Consider the following 20,285-nt stretch of genomic DNA (forward strand, 5'->3'; position numbering starts at 1 on the left):
GTTTCTGTTCAGGTGTTTTACCTGTTTTTAAATTGGATTTAAAAAAATATTAAGCTGTAGAAGTTCTTTATATATTTTAGATATGACATTCTTTGTCATATGTGTATTTTGGGAATATTTTCTCCCAGTATGGGGCTTAACAGTGTCTTTTGGTGAGCAGAATTTTTTATATTGGTTGTCTAACTTATAAATTTTTTACTTTTATGGTTGGTTCTATATCTGTTCCAAGAGTTTTTAAGTTAGAATAACACACTGTATTGAGCCTGACAAAAGCACCAATAAATTCCAAGTTGTGACAAAACCATAGACCACATTCTCTCGACACAATACAATAAATCACAAGTAGAAACTAAAACACACTTAATACTTGTAAAGTGTAGCACAGTTTGAATATAAAATTCAGTTGACTATTAGGCACATTACTAGCGTCATCATCTTACAAACATTGAAAGATACATATGCCAGCTAGTTACAAGTAGACCTCTCCTCTTACTAAAACCCAAATCAATGTAGTGGTCCTTATACCTGCCTGTCTACACTTCCCACCTTTCCTTCTTTACTTTTGGCTCATAAGACATTGCCTAAGATAATCTGAAATTTTTCTCTCTCAATCTCTACCTAGGTAGTAGGATTTTTCTTCCAAAGTCTCTTCCCTAAGAGGGCGTGACTACATTTTTTCAAGTGGTTTTTAAAGGTGGCTTGTCTTGATATTTATTGCTGGCACCTGGAAACTGCTTAGCCATTTGAAGTGTTGGTTCTAATTTTTCAGCATTGTGATTTTTCATACTATTAACAACTTAATGTGAAAATGGAACTTGAATTGTTTTAAGTGAATTTGATTTTCTTTTTTAATGATGACATTACAGGAGGGATTATTTAAAAAGTTAATATCCTTTTTATTCTTCTCAGGACTGGGAATATTTACTAAATTCAGACTACCACCAGAATGTTGAGTCTCATCTTTTGAATAGATCTTTATGTTTGAGTCCTTTGGAAGTTTCACAGATGAAGGATGAGGATTTGTCACAGAATCTCAGTTTGGACTCTTCTACACTTCTTTTCACTCACATACCTGCAATTTTTTTTGTTCTTCACCTGGTCTATGAGGAGCTTAAGTTGAACACTCTAATGGGAGAAGGAATTCGTTCACTTGTTGAACTTCTCGTTCAGTTGGCAAGGTAAATGTTGTTTGTAGATTAGAAACTTCAAGAGGTCGTTAGCTGACTTGATCTTAGACATGAATATCATATAGGAAGCTTGCAAATAAATTTCTGAAATCTACCGTTTCAACAAACCACATCATTTTCTATAAACAACAGAATTGTTTGAAGGTATCCACTATGTAAGGGCCTGTGGGTCATGCTGGGGTTGCTGGTCTTTGTCCTAAGATGAGTGGGAAGACACCGGAGTGTGTTACACGGTGAGGATGACCTGCTTAGCTTTCATTTTGACAGGATGACTGTGGTGAAAGGTCTGTAATGACACCTGCTGTTTTTGTAGTAATGCCTATGTTCAGATAGTGTTTACAGTGAACAAAATCATAATTTACATGTAGGAATTGTCAAAGTAGGTATTAGAATCCCTGTTCCAGCGATGAGGAAACTTGCCCAAGTTTGTTTCTAAGAACAGGTGTCGTTGGCTAGTCGTGGGCTGTCTTTGCTGTGCCTTTGTTGTCTCAGTCTGTGGTCTTCCCTGTCTTTCAGGCTCTCTTAGTGGATCCATAATAAGATTGTTCTGATAATACTTTTAAAAACCTTTCTAGCACCTTGTGTTTGGCACTGAACTGGGAAGGTCATACTTAGGTGTTATTTGAGCCTTTGTGACCCTTGGTGATAAAGAAAGTTAACTTTGAATCAAAATGCCAACCTCTGTGTTAAGGTTGTCGTATGTTTTCTAATTTCTGTTATCTTCCTTGAGATACTGAAATTCTTTTCTGAGACATGGCAGTTTTAATTGATGGTCAGTTTCTCTTAATGACAAATCATTACTATGATCAAAATACTTTTGTAATGAAATGATTTTCAAACCCTAATCATGGCTCTCTGAAACAGGTAACATTTGTAAAATGTTTTACATTTTGTAAAGTATTTCTCGCATATTATCTTATTTAATCTTAAAAACTTGAGAGTGAGTTAACTGGTGTTGCTCCATTTTCTAGAAGAAAAAATACTGAGATTCATAGAGTTGACTTGCTGACTATCACACAGCTAATAACTTAAAAGAGGAGAAAATGGACCACAGTGTTTTCACAGTAGTTTTATCCACAAAATTCATCTAGCAAAAGGAGTTTGGGTTCCATTTGTCATACTGGGCACTTTAAAGTCCAGAAATAGAATACAGAGGCTCTAGATCTGGTTGTCTTCTTTCTCATAAGTAAATTTTTTTAATTGAAAAGTTCAACTGATGAGTCCTTCTAACTCTTTGGGAGGAAAATGCTATAATACCTTCCTTGTTATTTCTTTTTTATATGTTCTTATTGTTTTAGGGACTTAAAATTGGAGGCTTATGTAGATCATTACTATAGAGATTACCCAACACTTGTCAGAACTACTGGACAAGTGTGTACAATTGATCAAGGTAAGTGTGCTGTTAAAGGTTTTCTGAACAATGTAGTGACATTGCCTTGTATTTTTCTTGGTGAATAGCGGAGGATATATTTCTTACCATTAGCCTCTAAATCAGGGGCAGTGTCTTTCCACCAGGCAGATTTTAGTTTGTCGTGTTCGACCTCTGACTTGTAGTAAGCCATAATCTCTTCAGTGTAGGGGGAAAATGTTACTCATCCCTAAGTTTCTGCCTTGCAAAAGCTTAGAGCTTCCAGTGCCAAGGGTGCTGTGCTGTCCTGTGCTGCCCAGGGAGTAGCCACCTGCCATGTGCTATTTAAGTTAATTATATTAAAAATTCAGTGCCTCAGTTGCACTTGCCACGTTTCAAGTGCTCAGTAGCCACATGGGGCTAGTGATTGCCATATTGGACAGTACAGATACAGAACATTTCCATAACCACTGTACTGTCTTAGACCCTGAGTTAAAGCGACTCAGGATTGGGGCCCAGTTGTTAAAACAGAGCACAATCCTGGGTGTATTGTCTGTTTTCTCATCTTTAGGGTTAGGGCAGAAATTTTTCGTTAGAGTCTTTATATGCCTTGAACACAAGAATTTTTTCTAAATTTCCTTCCAGGATTGGATAAAATATTAGGCAGTTAAATTCCACATATTATAATATGGTCAGTTACTTACTGTGGCAGAAAACATGAAGCATTTTGGAGACTATGGAAAAATGTTATTCTGATCGTTTTCAAATGATAGGTATTGTTGATTATTTTTCCTTTAGAATAAAACAGTATTGTATTAATGTATCTTTATAAACATTTATCTAATTTTAAAGGACAAACAGGATTTATGCATCATCCATCATTTTTTACTTCTGAGCCACCAAGTATTTATCAGTGGGTGAGTTCTTGTCTGAAGGGTGAAGGAATGCCACCCTATCCTTACCTCCCCGTCATCTGTGAAAGAAGCAGACTTGTAGTCTTGGTATGTATTCAAAGTGTTGCCGAACTTGTTTTTTTCTTTTTCTCTTTCAGTATAATTTAAAAAATTATCATACAGTTAAATTAACTTTTTTTTTTCATTTTGGGTATAGCTCTGAGGATTTCAACAAATGTAGAGTTCATGTAATCACCACCATAATTAGGATTCAAAACAGTTTCATCACCCCCCTCAGAAAATTCCCTCATGCTTTTGAGATTCATCCAAGTGTTGCTGTATCAGCAGTTCGTTGCACTTAACTGCTGAGTGCCAGCTATACATTGTGTGGATATATCACATTGGTTTATCCGTTCATCCATTGAAGATATTTGGGTTGACTCCAGTTGTTAGAAATTATGAATAGAGTTGCTGTAAACATTCATGTCCAGGTTTTTTGTGTGAACAAAAGTTTTCATTTCTCTAGGGTAGATACCCAGAGGTGTGATTGATGGCCATATAGTAAGTATATATTTAAGATTAATATATGTGTATTTAAGAAACTGTAAACTGTTTTTCAGAGTATATGTACCATTTTACAGTTCCACCATCAACGTGTGAGAGTTCCAGTTTCCCTGCATCCTGATCAGTGTTTGGTATTGTCATGATTTGTAATTTTTGTCATTCTGATAGATGTGTAGTGATATCTCATTGTGGTTTTAATTTGCATTTTCTTAATGGCTAGTGATATTTTGAGTATTCCTAGATATGAGGTTTTGTCAGACATATGGATTTCAAGTATTCTTTCCTGTAGTTTGTCATGTTCCATTGTTCTCTTAATGTTTCCTTTGTGAAGCAAAAATGTTTAATTTTGATGAAGCCAGTTTATCCAGTTTTTTTTCTTTTATGGATCGTGCTTTTGGTGTCATGTCTATAAATTCATTGTTTAGGTCACAAGGATTTTCTCCAGTTTTCTTCTAGAAGTTTTACGGTTTTATGTTTTACATTTAGATCTATGATCCATTTTGTTAATTTTTATAAGATGTGAGGCTTATGTTGAGATTTTTATTCCATTTGGATGGTCAATTCTTTTAACAGCATTTGTTGAGAACACTATTCTTTCTCTTTTGCACTTTTGTTAAGAATCAGTTGACCACATTCTTGTGAGTTTGTTTCTAGACTTTTTATTCTGGTCCATTGATCTGTGTTGTGGTCCACACACTCTTGATTACTGTAGCTTTATAGTAAGTCTTAAAATTGGTTAGTATGACTTTTCCTTCCATTACTTTGCTTTTTCAAAATTGTTTTAGCTATTTAAATTCCTTTACCTTTTCATTTAAACTTTATAATCAACTTGTCCATAGCTACAAAAAATCCTACTTGAATTTTAAAAAATAAAATAATTTTTTTTTTAAAAATTAATTCATTTTGTTAATACATAGTTAATCAAAGATCAGACCTTCAAATAGAACCAGAGGGTGTTGGCAAAGGTGAGTTCCTTCACACTCCTTTCTCTTGGTCCCCCTACTGGAGTGGCCTGCCTACAGGTCTTTTGTGGACCTTTCTGGAGATGGAGCCTTCCCAGACTTAGAGGAGAACCAGATCTTTTGTCTCCTCTCCCAGATGTCACTGGAGTATATGAATGTCCTTGCTCCTCACCCATCTTTTCCTTTACTCTGCATTCTGCTTTGCTTCATGTTGAGAAAGGCTTCAGAACCCCCTGTGGCTCTGAAATTGATACGCAGAATGGTCATTCTGCTTTTTTAAAAAAAAATGCTGATAAAATATACATAACATAATATTTATTATTTTAACTATTTTTAAGTGTACAATTCAGTGGCGTTAAATACATTCACAGTGTATTAAGAGCAGCTTAATCCCAGAACTTTTTCATTCCTTGCTGCTTGTGTGGAAACATTCAGGTGAAATCACCAGATGTATTGGTCCTGTCCAACTCTGCTGAAATGGGTTAGACTCAGTGTTATATCTACCCAAAAGGGAGCTAGAGAAATATGAATAAGCCAGAGTTGTTCAGCCTCCAGCTTAAATAATAGTAGTCAATTTGTAGATATTCATATTATATCTTTGTTAGATATGATGTCAGCTAGCTTTAGGAATATATGATTTGCAGTGCTTGTATTGGTTTAGAATGTAGGACTTGAAGATCCTCCAGCATTGTGCTGAAATTTTAATAAGATCATGCTGCTACTTTCTTTCAGAAAAAAGAAAACGCTGCAGGCGTAGATCTTAGTGGTAGTAGCAAGTATTCAAGCGAGAACTTTGAAGGCTGAAGCAGAGAAGGGTTAGGTCTAGAGGGGTAGAGAGTTAGGGTGTACCTCACCAAAAATGACCCAAATGTCCATCAGTTGATAAGTAGATAAACAAAGGTTGGTACATCTGTATAGTGGAATACTCGTCAGCAGTAAAAAGAAACAAACTACTGATACGTGCAGTAACGTGGATGAATCTCAAAGGAGTGCTGAGTTAAAGAAGTAAGGCACAGAAGACTACATGTTCTATGACTCCATTTGCATGACGTTGTAGAGTAGGCAAAATTTAGGGAGAGAAAAAAAGATGAGTTGTTTCCACTGCTTGGTGTAGGGGAGGGAGTGGATTGACTCCAAGGGGCACCAGGGAACTTTTTGGTGTGATGCAGGCATTCTGTGTCGTGACTGTGGTAGTGGTTATATGATTGTATAACATTTGTCAAAACACAGAGCTGTACATTTAAAGTGGGTGAATTTTCCTACATGTAATTATGCCCCAGTAGTTTAAAAACTAATGTTAACTTTCTCCTTATGCAGAGTATTGCACTCTACATACTTGGTGATGAAAGTTCTGTTTCTGATGAATCCTCACAGTATTTATCCAGAATAAGTATAGGTAAGTCAGTCTAATGTTAAGCTTCTCCAAACAGATTTTTATAGATGTTGATATCAGAGTTGAAATTTAAAAAATTAAAAATTTTCTAAGTGTACTTTAGAGGCCACGTCTTGCCTCATTTTAGAGGTGACATAATTGCATTGTTTTAGTCTGGAGTCCACATCTGACTTTCAGAGACCAAGTTTGCTTAAAATCTAACACATTTTACATTTTCAGTGTGCCTAAAAAGGACTGTTTTAGCCCCAGGGAAATGATTATACTTTCCAGCCTGCCAGAGTACTGCTTATTATTTTTTAGCAGTTGTTTATTAAATGAATTTTTATTTGCAAATGTTTTCTACATGTTGTGTGTTTTCTTTACCAGGATAACTATCAAAATAAAGTTTCATTTTGTTTTAGCCCCACAGAAGTCACAAGCAGAACAAGAGGAGAACAGGTGACTTTTATTCAGATTGTGCTTTTACACAATCTGTTTAATAACTTCATATTTAATAACTTCATGTTTGTTCTCTTACAGGTTTAGTTTCAGGCATTCTACATCAGTTTCTAGTCTAGCTGAGAGATTAGTCGTCTGGATGACTAATGTAGGTAAGGTGGTCTTTGTTACTTTTCATGTGTCTTTGAAATCCTTTCCCTGGACTCCTTCCTAAGTAGGCCCTGCGTCCTCAGAGCTCACTAGAGCTGGAAGGCGTGAGAAGGGAGGGCCTCTTGCTCTACAGAAGGATCCCACAGGATGGAGATGATGGCCCATCAAGCCACCCTTCCTTTCCCTGACAGTCTCACAGCTTCCCTATACTAATATCTGGGCTATCAGAAATGAGTATTTCTGGCAAAATCTAAAAGTAACGTGTAAATATTTCAGGGTATGCTTTTGAACGATACAGGCCAGGGATTTTATGCACCAAGAGGCAGATTCACCTGGGACAAGAGAAAGGAAGGAAAAGAGTTTATTCTCTCTTCCTAAGCCTGTGCCTTTAGGTTTTAAGCTGAGTAAAATACTAAAATTTCCTATAAAAATGAACTAAAAATTTTAAAAAATATTACTGATATGAAAATGTAAAAAAGGAGAATGTTATAGAGTAGTATGTTAGAAAGTAATGCTTTAATGAATATTACAGGATGTTTCTGAATTCTTATTTAGGGAATGTTCTAAATGACTTAGTTTCTCACTGTTCTTTTTTGTATGCTTCCTTTACAATTCCAATAATTGTCATATAGTATTACAGATGAGATACTTATGCTGAAAAATATGAGTTCTATTCATTTGAATATTACATAGTATTTAATAAAAGCGTTATTCTCAAATAAGGTAACATTTTAACCTCAATAATTAATCAACTTTCTATATTAATAAATAATGTATAATATTATAAAATTTAGAAAATTATTACAGAAGAAATTAATTAACCTGAGGATTTGAAGTTTTTTTTAATGAAATATGGTATACATATGAGTGTATAAAATGTATTTAGAGGATAATAATAAAATGAACATTGATGTCCTGGTGACCCACCATTAGAAATAAAACATTGCCAGTGTAGTAGAAAGCCCTGTGGATCTACTCCTGCATGGCATCCTTTTCTCATACACCCATCACTAGAGGTAAAGTACCCGTACCATACCCTACCTAAATTTTGTATTACCTTCTGCCATTTGTTTTTATCACTTCATATATTGCTTAGTGATGTATGTTTTTTAACTTTATGTAAATAGATATAAATATAAACATGTTTTTTTACTATCTTATTTTCTTCACTCAATATTATTATTTAAAGATGCATCCATGTTGACTCATGTAGCAGAAGATCATTCATTTTCACTGCTGTATGATCTACTGCTTGAATATATCACAACTTATTTATCCATTCTATTGATGATAGCAATTGGGCTCTTTCCTCCCTTCCCTTTTTTGCCATAATGAAACATTACTAATGAATATTTTAATGCTTATGTCCCGGTGCCACGTGCACAACGTTCTGTATGTCTGTTGGTGGACCGTAGGGGTGGACCTAACTCTGCATGCTGAATGTTTTCCAAAGTGGTTGGACCCGTATACACCACCACTGGCTGTGGAAGAGAATTACTGTTGCTCTGCATAGTTACCAACACTTGGTATCGATTGACTTTAATATGTGTCTGTCAAATGAGTGTGAACTTTTATTTTCTAGTGGTTTTAATTTACATTTCCCTGATCACTCATTGGATAGAGCATCTTTTTATATGTTTATTGACCATTTGTGTTTCCTCTTAGGGAAATGTCTTTTTGTCCTTTGTGTTTTTCCTATTGGATTGTTTGTCTTTTTCTTTTTCTTTTTCTTTTTTTTTTTTTTTTGCGGTATGCGGGCCTCTCACTGTTGTGGCCTCTCCCATTGTGGAGCACAGGCTCTGGACACGCAGGCTCAGCGGCCAAGGCTCGTGGGCCCAGCCGCTCTGTGGCATGTGGGATCTTCCCGGACCGGGGCATGAACCCGTGTCCCCTGCATTGGCAGGCGGACTCTCAACCACTGCGCCACCAGGGAAGCCCTGTTTGTCTTTCTCTTAAAGTTTTTAGGAATTTTTTGTTTAAAATAAAATTTTATACTCATCCCTGAGGTCAAGACACTGGTCTGGTAGAAGATGAATAAAATCAGTTTCTTGCTTATTTGTTAGGATAGAGTTTACTAACTTCACTCAGAGAATAATTGGGACAGTGGTAAGTCTAAGTGAAAAATTTTCTCCCTTCCTTTCACCACAAGGTTTCGCTTTAAGAGACTTGGAAACTCTTCCCTTTGGAATTGCTCTTCCCATCAGAGATGCGATTTATCACTGTCGGGAGCAGCCTGCTTCAGACTGGCCAGAAGCTGTCTGCCTCTTGATTGGACGCCAGGATCTTTCTAAGCAGGCCTGTGAAGGAAACTTGCCCAAAGGGAAATCTGTGAGTATCAATATGGAAAGTCCATATTCAGATTTAGCCTCAATAAAATCAGAGTAGAAATGTTCTCCATTTTCCTTTAAGTCTTTTTGCAAGTGTATATATCAGATTATCTTTTATATTATATGCTAGATACGGTTTAAAATTGGACAAATCTTATTAATTGGAAATCGAACATGGGAACAGATTTTGTGAATGCTCTGTTTTGCCTGGACCTTTCTGTGCCTTGAGTCAGGACAAGTGCCGAGTCAGTAGAGCAGCTACCATGACTGATTGATTCCCTGCTTGTACCATGTTAGTAATAAACTACTTTGTAATTATTATGTGGAAATAGGGAGAGCACATAATGTCCTGAATTTGAATAAATTATAACTGTTTTCTCCTTCATACTTTTTTGATGTGTTGCATTTCTTAAATTTAACCTTTTACATAGGTGTAAATATATCTTTAATCACATAAAACTGAAGCCCCAGGAAACAGGTTTTTTTTCAGGGGGGCACTAAAGTTGTTCAGAAGCTGTCTTAATGTTATCCCTCCTCAAACAGTGTCCTTCATCAATGTTCAAATCTGTTTTTTTAAGAATGGGTTCTAAGACCCTACAAATAGAAAGTGAAATATATCGTTATCCTCCTTTCTTTTTAAAATCAGCCTCTTTTAAAACTTAAAAATGGAACTTTTAAAACTTCTTCTAGAACTCCAGTTAACTTTAAAAAAAATGGTAGCACCTGCATTTACTCTGAGGATCAAGGAGGATTCAGGGATGGTTATTCCACCCCTGGTGACTTTGGTACTTTATGTCTCTGAGAAAACAGTGCAGATTTGGCTCATCTTTTATTAACCTTTGAACCAACACATAATAATCAATACATTGTAACTGTTCATAATCCACATTAGATCTTAGGCTATTAATGCTTCTTCAGAGACTGTTGTCAAAATTTATTCCCAACATCAGAGTTGTATAATGGATCTGTGACAGAAGCAGTTTCCATGGGGGATCCCATCTCCAGCAGGGTTGTTCCAGCACATCTGTCTTTTAATCTGCACTGAAATAACAACTCTTAGTTGAATTAGCATTTGTCTTGTTTTAAACAGAAAACCAAATTTTTTTGCTAATAATATGGTTATCTTTACCTTGACCAAGGTATGTCTTTAGCATTTAGACCTCTTTTATTACTGTGAATGAGAACATCATTAGCACTAAAGCCAAATGGTATTGATAATTATTCATCTATATTTATAAGTCATTTTAAGTAATTCTGGCTAAATTAAATTTGTTCAGTTATTTGAGGTTACATTTTATAACTCGTCTCAAATTTATCAGCTATTGGGCCTCCCTGGTGGCGCAGTGGTTGAGAGTCCGCCTGCCGATGCAGGGGATACGGGTTCGTGCCCCGGTCTGGGAGGATCCCATATGCCGCGGAGCGGCTGGGCCCGTGAGCCATGGCCGCGGAGCCTGCGCATCCGGAGCCTGTGCTCCGCAACGGGGGAGGCCACAACAGTGAGAGGCCCGCATACCGCAAAAAAAAAAAAAAAAAAAAGAAAAAAAAATTTATCAGCTATTTGGGTCTGTATCTTATTGCTGACTCACTTATTAGAATGTAGCTTCTTTTAAAATTAGATGTTCCATAGGAATTATAATAAATTTTTATCAACTAAAGTCAGACTGATTATCTAGTCATATCTACCTTTATCCTTTTTTCAGGCTAATGTCGCTTCCACATTAAATGTTGCAAAACTTTAGCATTTCACCTAGGAGTTAATTTTTGGTGAAAGGAGTTAAAACTGAGAGAAAATGAGATTTCTGCTGTTAACATCTGTCTTAAAGTCTGACTGAATTATGTGGACTGGGAAGGCTCCTAGTAAAGTACATGCTGAGCTTATGAGGACAGAATGATAAGCAAGGAATGAACTCTCCTCACTTGTTTTGCTTCATTTCATCCCTTTCCTTTTAAGAAATATAGTTGGAACATACTTAGGAAAAAAAAAAGTGAAAACCAACCATGATTTATTCTGTTTAAAGTACAGAAGTGAGAAAGTGTTGTCTGCCCTCCTCCAGCCCTTGGTTTATATCCTTCCAGGTTGTTTTCTTCTGCTTCTATCAATTAAAGACAGTATTTAAATTGGTGTTGGTTCTTTAGTGCGTGGGGTTAATATTCCGTTTGCAGTAATTTGTGTCCTTTTTGGAATATTTAGGATATAGTTAGATTTTTACCATTTTTTTAGAATATATCTTTCAATGGAATCAGCCTCCCGACTATTGTCGTAAGTTGAAAGCTTTCCCCTTGGCTCAGTAAAGAATGTTTCCAAGTGGGCAATATAATTATACTTAAAAAAAAAAAAAAGATTTTTAGGTTAGAGTCCCAGTATGTATTGGGAACCCAAGCCAGCCCTGCTTTGGAATATATTTTTTCTCTGCACCGATGTAGACTTGGTACCTCATCCTGTGTATCTTCATGTTCAATAAGTGTGTGTTGGCTGGTTTTTAAATTAGTATTACAACCTAGTCTGTTACTCAGGTGCTCTCATCAGATGTTCCTTCAGGAACAGAAACTGAGGAGGAAGATGATGGCATGAATGACATGAATCAGGAGGTGATGTCACTAATATGGAGTGAAGACTTAAGGGTGCAGGATGTGCGAAGGCTTCTTCAGAGTGCGCATCCTGTCCGCGTCAACGTGGTGCAGTACCCAGAACTCAGTGACCATGAGTTCATTGAGGAAAAAGAGAACAGGTAAAGGAAAACCTCAACTGCTGTAATTTAGGTAAAAATTTAAATAAAAAATTAAGTACTGCCTCATTTTGTTCAACTGTAAGAATAAGCATGACTGTAGCATTCACACCTCACAGAGTTTCTCTGGGAATCAAGTGGGTCATTTCTACACGGTGCTTAGAGCACTGCCCAGTACATAGTAAAGCTCAATGCAGTCAGCGATTACTATCAGAGTTCATTGATTGTATGACGCTGATTTTTTTTTGTACCTTTTACTATTTCTGAAATCAGATTATGTCTTTCAATCAGTAGGTGTTTGTAGGTGTTATGGTTTAAATGGCAGTGTTTTTTCTTTTTTAGTACCTCATGAAATAGTGCTGCATCTTAAAATCAATGGCATCTTAAATGGAAGGGGGGGCTGTACTGTTTTTGTTTTCACTATTATAATTTTGTAGATTATGTATAGTGTTTCTGCTAAACATGTTACGGAATGTAGTCTGCTGGCCTGATTCTAAATTTCCCTGATTTTAAATTAATGTGGGGCAGTGTTCCCAGAGAATCTTAGGACAGCAAAATTTTCCTCACCAATGAACTAGAAAGCAGCTATATATATTTACAGTTAGAGAGGGTGCTTGTGAATAACTTTGTCTGCAGAGAGAACTTCAGCCTCTAGTTAGCCTCAGAAGGAGGAGGGATATTTCTGTCTTCAGATATAACTTGTCTTAAGTGTTTCCTGGTTATGAATGCCCCTGCTTCCACAATTTCTGTTGGATGCCATTTATTTTAACATGGAAACAAATTCAGAAGTAGTGTATTAGTTTCGAAGTATAGCCTGTAGAAGCCAGTTTAACCTTGAACACAGTTGACATATAGTGCTATTAGTCCTTTAAGTCCTCACCATCAAGTAAATGAAACTCCTTCTGTGTTTCCTGGAGACACCATGAAATCCACTGACCTCCAAAACAGGGACTTCCTTTTTTACCTTGTGTGCACCCATGGAGGTGGCACTTGGGCTACATTCACAAAAAGGATGAGAGGAGGATCCCAGCTAAACTGATAACAGCACAGTGAGGAAACCCAACAAATGTGATACTTTCCTCTGAGAGGGTTAGCATCGTTTAGAGTAGAATTACAGGTTTTACTTTTTGAATACTTAGGGAGAGTTGGCTTGGTTTATAGAACAGCTGGTTTTAATTCAAAGCAAATATGAAACGGAAGAAAGAAATGTGTCTCCCCTTTAGAGTTTCTGATGGGGGTAAGAGTATTAGAATGAGAACAACCGTGTTTAGATGACTCACTCAGGACTTTGTATGGATTTACTTTGATGTGGCTTCATCTTACACAGCACTGCTGCTTTTGAAATACTTGCCTACAGATTACATTCCAGTTTTTTTTGTTTAAAATTTTTTCACATGTTGGTTTTAATTTTAATTATAGATTGCTCCAGTTGTGTCAGCGAACTATGGCTCTTCCAGTAGGACGGGGAATGTTTACCTTGTTTTCATACCATCCTGTTCCAACGGAGCCATTGCCTATTCCTAAGTTGAATTTGACAGGTATGTTAAATTCTGGGCTCAGTGAGAAAGGAAAATGGGTATATATTTAGTGGAGTTCTTTTGAGTCATTGTAGTTAAAACCAAAGAAATGCTCTATCCCCCGTGATTTTAAATATTGTTAATAGCTACTGTAGTGATTATTGTTAATAGCTACTGTAGTGTTTATCAAAGCTCAAATAGCAAATCAAATTAAACATTGAGGGAAGTAGAATATAGCCCATTACTAAATTTTGTTTTTAATGAGACCATTTCAAGATATAAAAAGGCACTTGGGGAAGTTTAGAAAGATACTATTGAATGGTGAGATTATTAAACTTTAAATAATCTTAAAGTCAATATGTAAAAATATTTAGTCTTAAAATGTCTTGTTATGTCTTAGTATGAATAGATGATGCTTGTACAAAAACAAGAAAATATACTAAGCAAAAAGACAAAATGGTCACTCATAGTAGTCCCAACTTGTTAGAGTTCACTAGTGTTAAATAACACTTTGGTTTGTTTATTTCCCAATTTTATTTCTCCATTTTATAATTTTATATTTGTTTATCAGAAAATTTTAACCTGTTTTAGAAATTGTTTTTAAAAATTTACTATATAGTGAGTGAGCATCCTTTTATATCTAGCATATATATGTGTACAATTATGTATATGTATTTTATACACATTTTTAATCAACAACTTCATTTTTATTTGCTCCAGAATATTTCACTTAATGGAATATAGTTTATATAAACCACCTGGTATTTTTGGAAATTATTGTTTTTTGCCATTACAAACGTATTGTTGGGTTATATTTATCTTTTATCAGCAAGATTTTAAGACTGATGTAACATATTGTCAAATTTCCCTTCTGGTTGGTTACATGAGGTTTTACTTCTGCCAGATGTAAGTGTACTTATTTCCTAACGTTACTGATTATAATGGGTTTTATAGTGCACATCCACCTGATCTGGTTTGAATATATACTAAATGTGACAGTTGTATACAGTTGAAATTGTTATTGAAAATCCCTTAAAGTATATAGTATATGTGACCCGTACAAAACGTTATGTATGATACATACAGTAGTGTATAGGATGTAGTATATGCAAATACCATTCCACCATATTTTAAGTTACATAATTTAAAAACCCAGGGTCCCACTGAGATTTGTAAAGAGCTTGTGTTTTTAGCAGCATGCAGAAAATGAGATCGGCTAGTGAAGAACACATTCCCGTATCCTATATCACACCTTTTCTGGAGCCATAATCTCATTGACAGACACAGCAAACAGAGTTACCTTCAGTATTTTAATTGTTTTCTCTCTTAGAGATAAAACAGCTATGGCAGAATCAGAACAATTAGTGAATATTGATGGAGGGTACTGTGTATAGGTGTTCATTTTATTAGTCTTTTAACTGAGTGTTTTCATATAAAAGGTTTGGGTTAAAAAGAAAATCTCATGCAAAATTGACAAATGTTAAAATGTATTAAATCTGGGCGGTAATGCTTGGGTGGATGTTAAAAAGTAAATGCATGAATCATTGTCTCTTTTTTTCAGAATGCGTTTAAATTTGTATGATTTAAAATGTATTTATGACATTGATGCAAAGTTTTATTCTTTTAGTCATTCTGGTAGGACCCCCTCCCAGACCAGCCCCGCCCCCCACCAAAAGATGATCTTGTTTTACTAATAAATTCATTTAGGAAAAAAATGTTCACTTGAAATAGTTCCTTAACTGACACTGGTTTGGCCTGTTGTGCTTTTGTATGTAATTATTCTTATTGAAGAAAATTTGCTTTACCCATTGCCTTTTATTTTCTCTTGTGTATAAAAATTATGTCTTATACATATGTTGAATTGTTGTTTTAGAAATTTTACTTGCTTTTTCATTGTTAATCTCTCTGCCCTTTTTGAGAAAGTAAAAATAAAACTCATGAACTTGTCACCAGTGTGGTACTATCACAGACCAGCATTTGAGTTAGCTCTTAGGTACAAAAAGCAAATGGTGAATACAAATATATTTTATTTTATGCTTGTGTCTGTGTATGTGTGTGTATGGGTATATAGACTACAAAAAAGATACTGTGCATCTAATTAAAATTTACATAACTTTCAGAACTCCTTTAAAACCATATTTTCAAACCTCTAGCGAGCTGTATAACTGTATGCAATACAGTAAGTCCCCTACATATGAACGAGTTCAGTTCCGAGAGCACGTCCATCAGTCCAATTTGTTCGTAAGTCCAACAAAGTTAGCCTAGATACCCAACTAACACAGTTGGCTACACTGTACCAGCTACATCACCGCTGCTTTTACGCTTGCTTCTGGACATCCTGGGCTTGAAGATACTGTACTACTGTACTCTACCCAGTCCTGTACAGTAAAGTACACAAAAGCACAACCACTTGTAGAGGATGCACACACGTGACAACGTACACCAGACGCGTGAACTAACTTACAGGATTGGACACGTGAACATTTGCATCTTTGAAAGTTAGCAATTTGAAAGTTCGTATGTAAGGGACTTACTGTATTTAGAATATTTATTTTAAATAGTCATCCATGACTTGAGCTAATACAGAATATTAAAAATATAGAGATAATTCAGTATTTGCGGGTACGCAGTGTAGTCAAAACACTCAAGAAAAGGCATTCAAAGAGAACATAGCATCATGAACATTTAATTTAGACTGTTCTTAAATAAGTTGACCACAGATTTAAACTTAGTGAATACTCTGTTATGGTTCACTGGGTAACTCAAGTGTATAAAATGTTTTTTATATAGGTATCTTTGAATGCAATTTGGCATTTTTACCAATAGCGTGTAGTTAGAGTTCTGTATCATATAGAGAGATGTATAGATAAGAGATAGAGCAAATTTATAAAGCTCCTTGTCTTTTTTAAAAATATAATTTTTCCGTAACATCCAGAGAAAAAGATGGGGTGGCATATTTGAAATTAACACTGTTGTCAATCACATGTTGGAATTATTATTCATGTAGTTTGTGATGTTAATTTTCATTTTCTTTTTCGGTGAGCTTCCTGCTGTTTGAAAGACAGATTTCAAAGCAGTGGGTATCCTAATCAGATCTGTACACAGTTAAATTGGTATCAGTTATCTTTTTATAGTCCCATATATTTTAGCAGAAAGGACAGTGAATTATTTTATACAGTTAAGGTTTTTCCACCTTGCATCAAGTTTGACTCACATGTATAAAACTTTAAGTATGCGTAGTTACCTAACAACATTACAGGTATTATGGGGTTAAGGGTTTTGAATGTAGAAAAGTGATCTTTGTTCGCAAAGCATCTAAATGTAACAATTTTGGTTTCTGAAATTTTGTTCTCTCAATTTAAAATTTTGTTTGCCCGAATAGGGCGGGCACCCCCTCGGAACACAACAGTAGACCTGAACAGTGGCAACATCGATGTGCCTCCCAACATGACGAGCTGGGCCAGCTTCCATAATGGTGTGGCTGCCGGCCTGAAGATAGCCCCTGCCTCCCAGATCGACTCAGCCTGGATTGTCTACAATAAGCCCAAGCATGCCGAGTTAGCCAATGAGTATGCTGGCTTTCTCATGGCCCTGGGTCTGAATGGGCACCTTACCAAGCTGGCTACTCTCAATATCCATGACTACCTGACCAAGGTGAGAACTCGTGCTGCCAGCTCCTGACCTTGTGCCTCCCCTGGGCTGTTACAGTAGCTCCTAGTTGTTCTGTTTGCTCTTCTTCAGTCTTGTACCTCTAAGTGCATTCTTCTCACAGCAGGCAGAGAAATCTTTCTAAAGTATAAATCGGAATATATCACTTCCCTGGTCAAACTGTTCAGTGATCTTCCATTGCTCTTAATGTACATTCTAGGAGCCTGTGTGATCCTACTCACTCCCCCAGCCTTACTTTGTGCTTCTCTTTTCCTTGCTCCCTATGCTCCAGCCATAGAGACTGCTTGTATTAGCTCCTTGGCAGACCAAACTCTTTCTTTTGGCGTAAACTTTTCCACTTCTATGCCATAAAAGTTCACGCATATGAAGTACACAATTCAGTGGTTTTTATTATATTCACAGAGTTGTGCATCCATTACCACTATTAATTTTAGAACATCTTCATCACCCCATGAAGGAGCCCCCTACCTAGGAGCAGTCACTCGCCGTTCCCCTTTCCCTCCGGCCCCTGGCAAACTGCTAATCTACTTGCTGTCTTTATGGATTTGCCTACTATGGACATTTCATATAAATGGAACCAAACAATATATGGTCTTTTATGACTGGCTTCTTTTGCTTACTGTAATGTTTTCAAAGTTTGTCTATATTGTACCATGTATTAGCACTTCATTGCTTTTTATTGCTGAATAGATATTCATTGTATGGATATACTGTAGTTTATTTTTCCATTCATCAGTTGATGGATACTTGAGTTATTACTACTTTTTGACTATTATGAATAATGCTACTGTGAACATTTATATACACATTTTTGTGTGGATGAATGTTTTCATTTCTCTTGGGTATATTGCTAGGAGTGGAATTGCTGCATCATATGGTATCTCTTTGTTTTAAAGTTTGAAGAGCTACCATATTGTTTTCCGGAGTGGCTGCACCATTTTGTAATCCCACCAGCAATACATAAGTGTTCCAATTTCTCTGCTCTCTTGCCAACGCTTGTTATTATCTGTCTTTTTAATTATAGTCATCCTAGTAGGTGTGAAGTAATATCTCTGTGGTTTTGATTTGCATTTATTTCCCTGATGGCTAATGATATTGAACATCTTTACATGTGCTTATTGGTCATTTGTATATCATCTTTGGAGAAATATCTATTCAAATCCTTTGCTTATTTTCTAATTGGCTGTCTTTGTTGTTGAGTTGTAAGAGTTCCTTATGTAATCTGAATACCAGTCCATTAACAGATACATGATTTGCAAAAATTTTCTGCTGTCGTGTTGTCTTTTGACTTTCTGATGGTGTCTTGGAAGCACAAAAGTTTTAAATTTTGATGAAGTCCAATTCATCTACTTTTTTTTTGGTTACTGTGCATTTGATGTCGTATCTAAGAAGTTACTGCCTAGCACAAGATCACTTGGATTTATATCTATTACATAGATTTACACCTATGTTTTCTTCTAAGAGTTTTTTTTTTTTACTTTTAGTTACATCTTACTTGAAGTTAATTTTTATGTATGATGTCAGGAAGGGGTCCAATTTCATTCTTTTGCAAGTGGCTATATAGTTATCACAGCATCGTTTTTTGAAAAAACTCTTCTTTTCCCATTGAATTGTCTTGGCACCCTTGTAGTCAATTGAATATCAGTGTGAGGATTTTTGTTTTTAATCATCTCAGCGTCATTTACATGTTTTCCCCTCACCTGTCATCATTCTCTCTCACTTTGTAAATTTGAGTGCCCTCCCTTCTTACCACTTTGCCTGGCTAATTTGTACTCATTCTATTGTAAATTTTACTTTTTAGAGATTCTTAATAATTCTCCAGTCCCTTCTAATCTACAGTAGGCTCTGTTAAAATACTCTTTTATAATCTTTACACTTTTTCATTTGATGAGTTTTCAATAATACGTATTTTTTAGTTTAACACTTTCCCTTCCCCAAGGGCACTAGCTTCATCAGAACAAGGACCCTGTCTGTTTAGTTTGCTTGTGTATTTTTGGAGCTTCTCACCGTGCCTGTCACAGTACTGGCAGGCAGTATTTTATTTAAAACTACATATTTGTTTTGGTAGTGACTTAAGTCTCATTCTGTTTTCTGTCTTAGGGTCATGAGATGACAAGCATTGGACTGCTCCTTGGTGTTTCAGCTGCTAAACTAGGCACCATGGATATGTCGATTACACGGCTTCTTAGCATCCACATTCCTGCTCTCCTGCCCCCAACGTCCACAGAGCTTGATGTTCCTCACAACGTCCAAGTGGCTGCAGTGGTTGGCATCGGCCTTGTTTATCAAGGGACAGCTCATAGGCATACCGCAGAAGTCTTGTTGGCTGAAATAGGTATGGCATCCATAGTGCTGTGGTTTCGTAAGTGTATTTTTACCATTCCACAGGACCCAAAGTAAAAATGATAGTAAGCTTATAAAAATTAAGGAAAAAGTAGTAGCTTTTGTGAGCACAGAATGAGCTATACTAGTAAAGAAAAAAACTACAAAGCAATGTTTTCCAAGGCTGATGTTACTATGCAGCTTATTGGTCTGCATACTTACTTGGCTAGCCCATTATTGAGCTCCAGTGGTCCCATTTCACGAGGTAGCCTGAGGTCTTAATCGCGTGCGAGCATGCTGCCTATCCTGCTCTGTCTTTGCCAGGCAATGTCTAGCAATGGTCTACACTTAAAATTCAGAGTTGATTGTTTTGATCCCTACAAGCACAATGTTTATTCTGTCGGACAACAACACTTCTAACAAAATGCAAGTGATCGATTCCGGCTTTCCTCTATACGCTGGTGGGTATGTTCATGATAAAAGGCATTTTTTATGTTTTCTCCGAAGTCTACATTTTTTGGAAACGTGTCTTACGTGTTATCATCTTTTTCTGAGAAATGGAAATGCTATTAGCATTATTGGTATGTTCAGTAATTTAGATACATACTTGCATGTCTTGTTGTGTCCTATTCAGGCTCTTTCTACATATGTTTCAGGATAGCCACAAAATTGGCCCGGGCATCTCTGCTTCAGGCCGTAGATCTATGGTCTGCTGCTCAGACTCTGCTCCAAATGCCTTATTCTGGGACCCAGCCTTCTTTTATGGTGATAACAGAAGGGCAAGAGGGA

General features: G+C 36.2%; 1 protein-coding gene across 2 annotated transcripts in view; it reads left to right on the forward strand.

Moving 5' to 3' along the window:
- Positions 1–20,285, forward strand: part of ANAPC1 (anaphase promoting complex subunit 1) — a 100,650-nt gene that overhangs the window by 35,836 nt on the left and 44,529 nt on the right. For both annotated transcript variants that reach the window (XM_082641765.1, XM_082641764.1), the window contains exons 19-29: positions 910–1,178; positions 2,486–2,577; positions 3,388–3,536; positions 6,272–6,350; positions 6,749–6,785; positions 6,867–6,937; positions 9,085–9,263; positions 11,777–11,991; positions 13,408–13,526; positions 16,888–17,159; positions 19,275–19,509. In XM_082641765.1, the coding sequence (XP_082497891.1) occupies positions 910–1,178; positions 2,486–2,577; positions 3,388–3,536; positions 6,272–6,350; positions 6,749–6,785; positions 6,867–6,937; positions 9,085–9,263; positions 11,777–11,991; positions 13,408–13,526; positions 16,888–17,159; positions 19,275–19,509 (1,717 nt within the window). The remainder of the gene's footprint in view (positions 1–909; positions 1,179–2,485; positions 2,578–3,387; positions 3,537–6,271; positions 6,351–6,748; positions 6,786–6,866; positions 6,938–9,084; positions 9,264–11,776; positions 11,992–13,407; positions 13,527–16,887; positions 17,160–19,274; positions 19,510–20,285) is intronic.

This window comes from Mesoplodon mirus (assembly GCF_964341445.2).
Source record: "Mesoplodon mirus genome assembly, chromosome: 14".
In the NCBI taxonomy this organism is placed as follows: Eukaryota; Metazoa; Chordata; class Mammalia; order Artiodactyla; family Ziphiidae; genus Mesoplodon; species Mesoplodon mirus.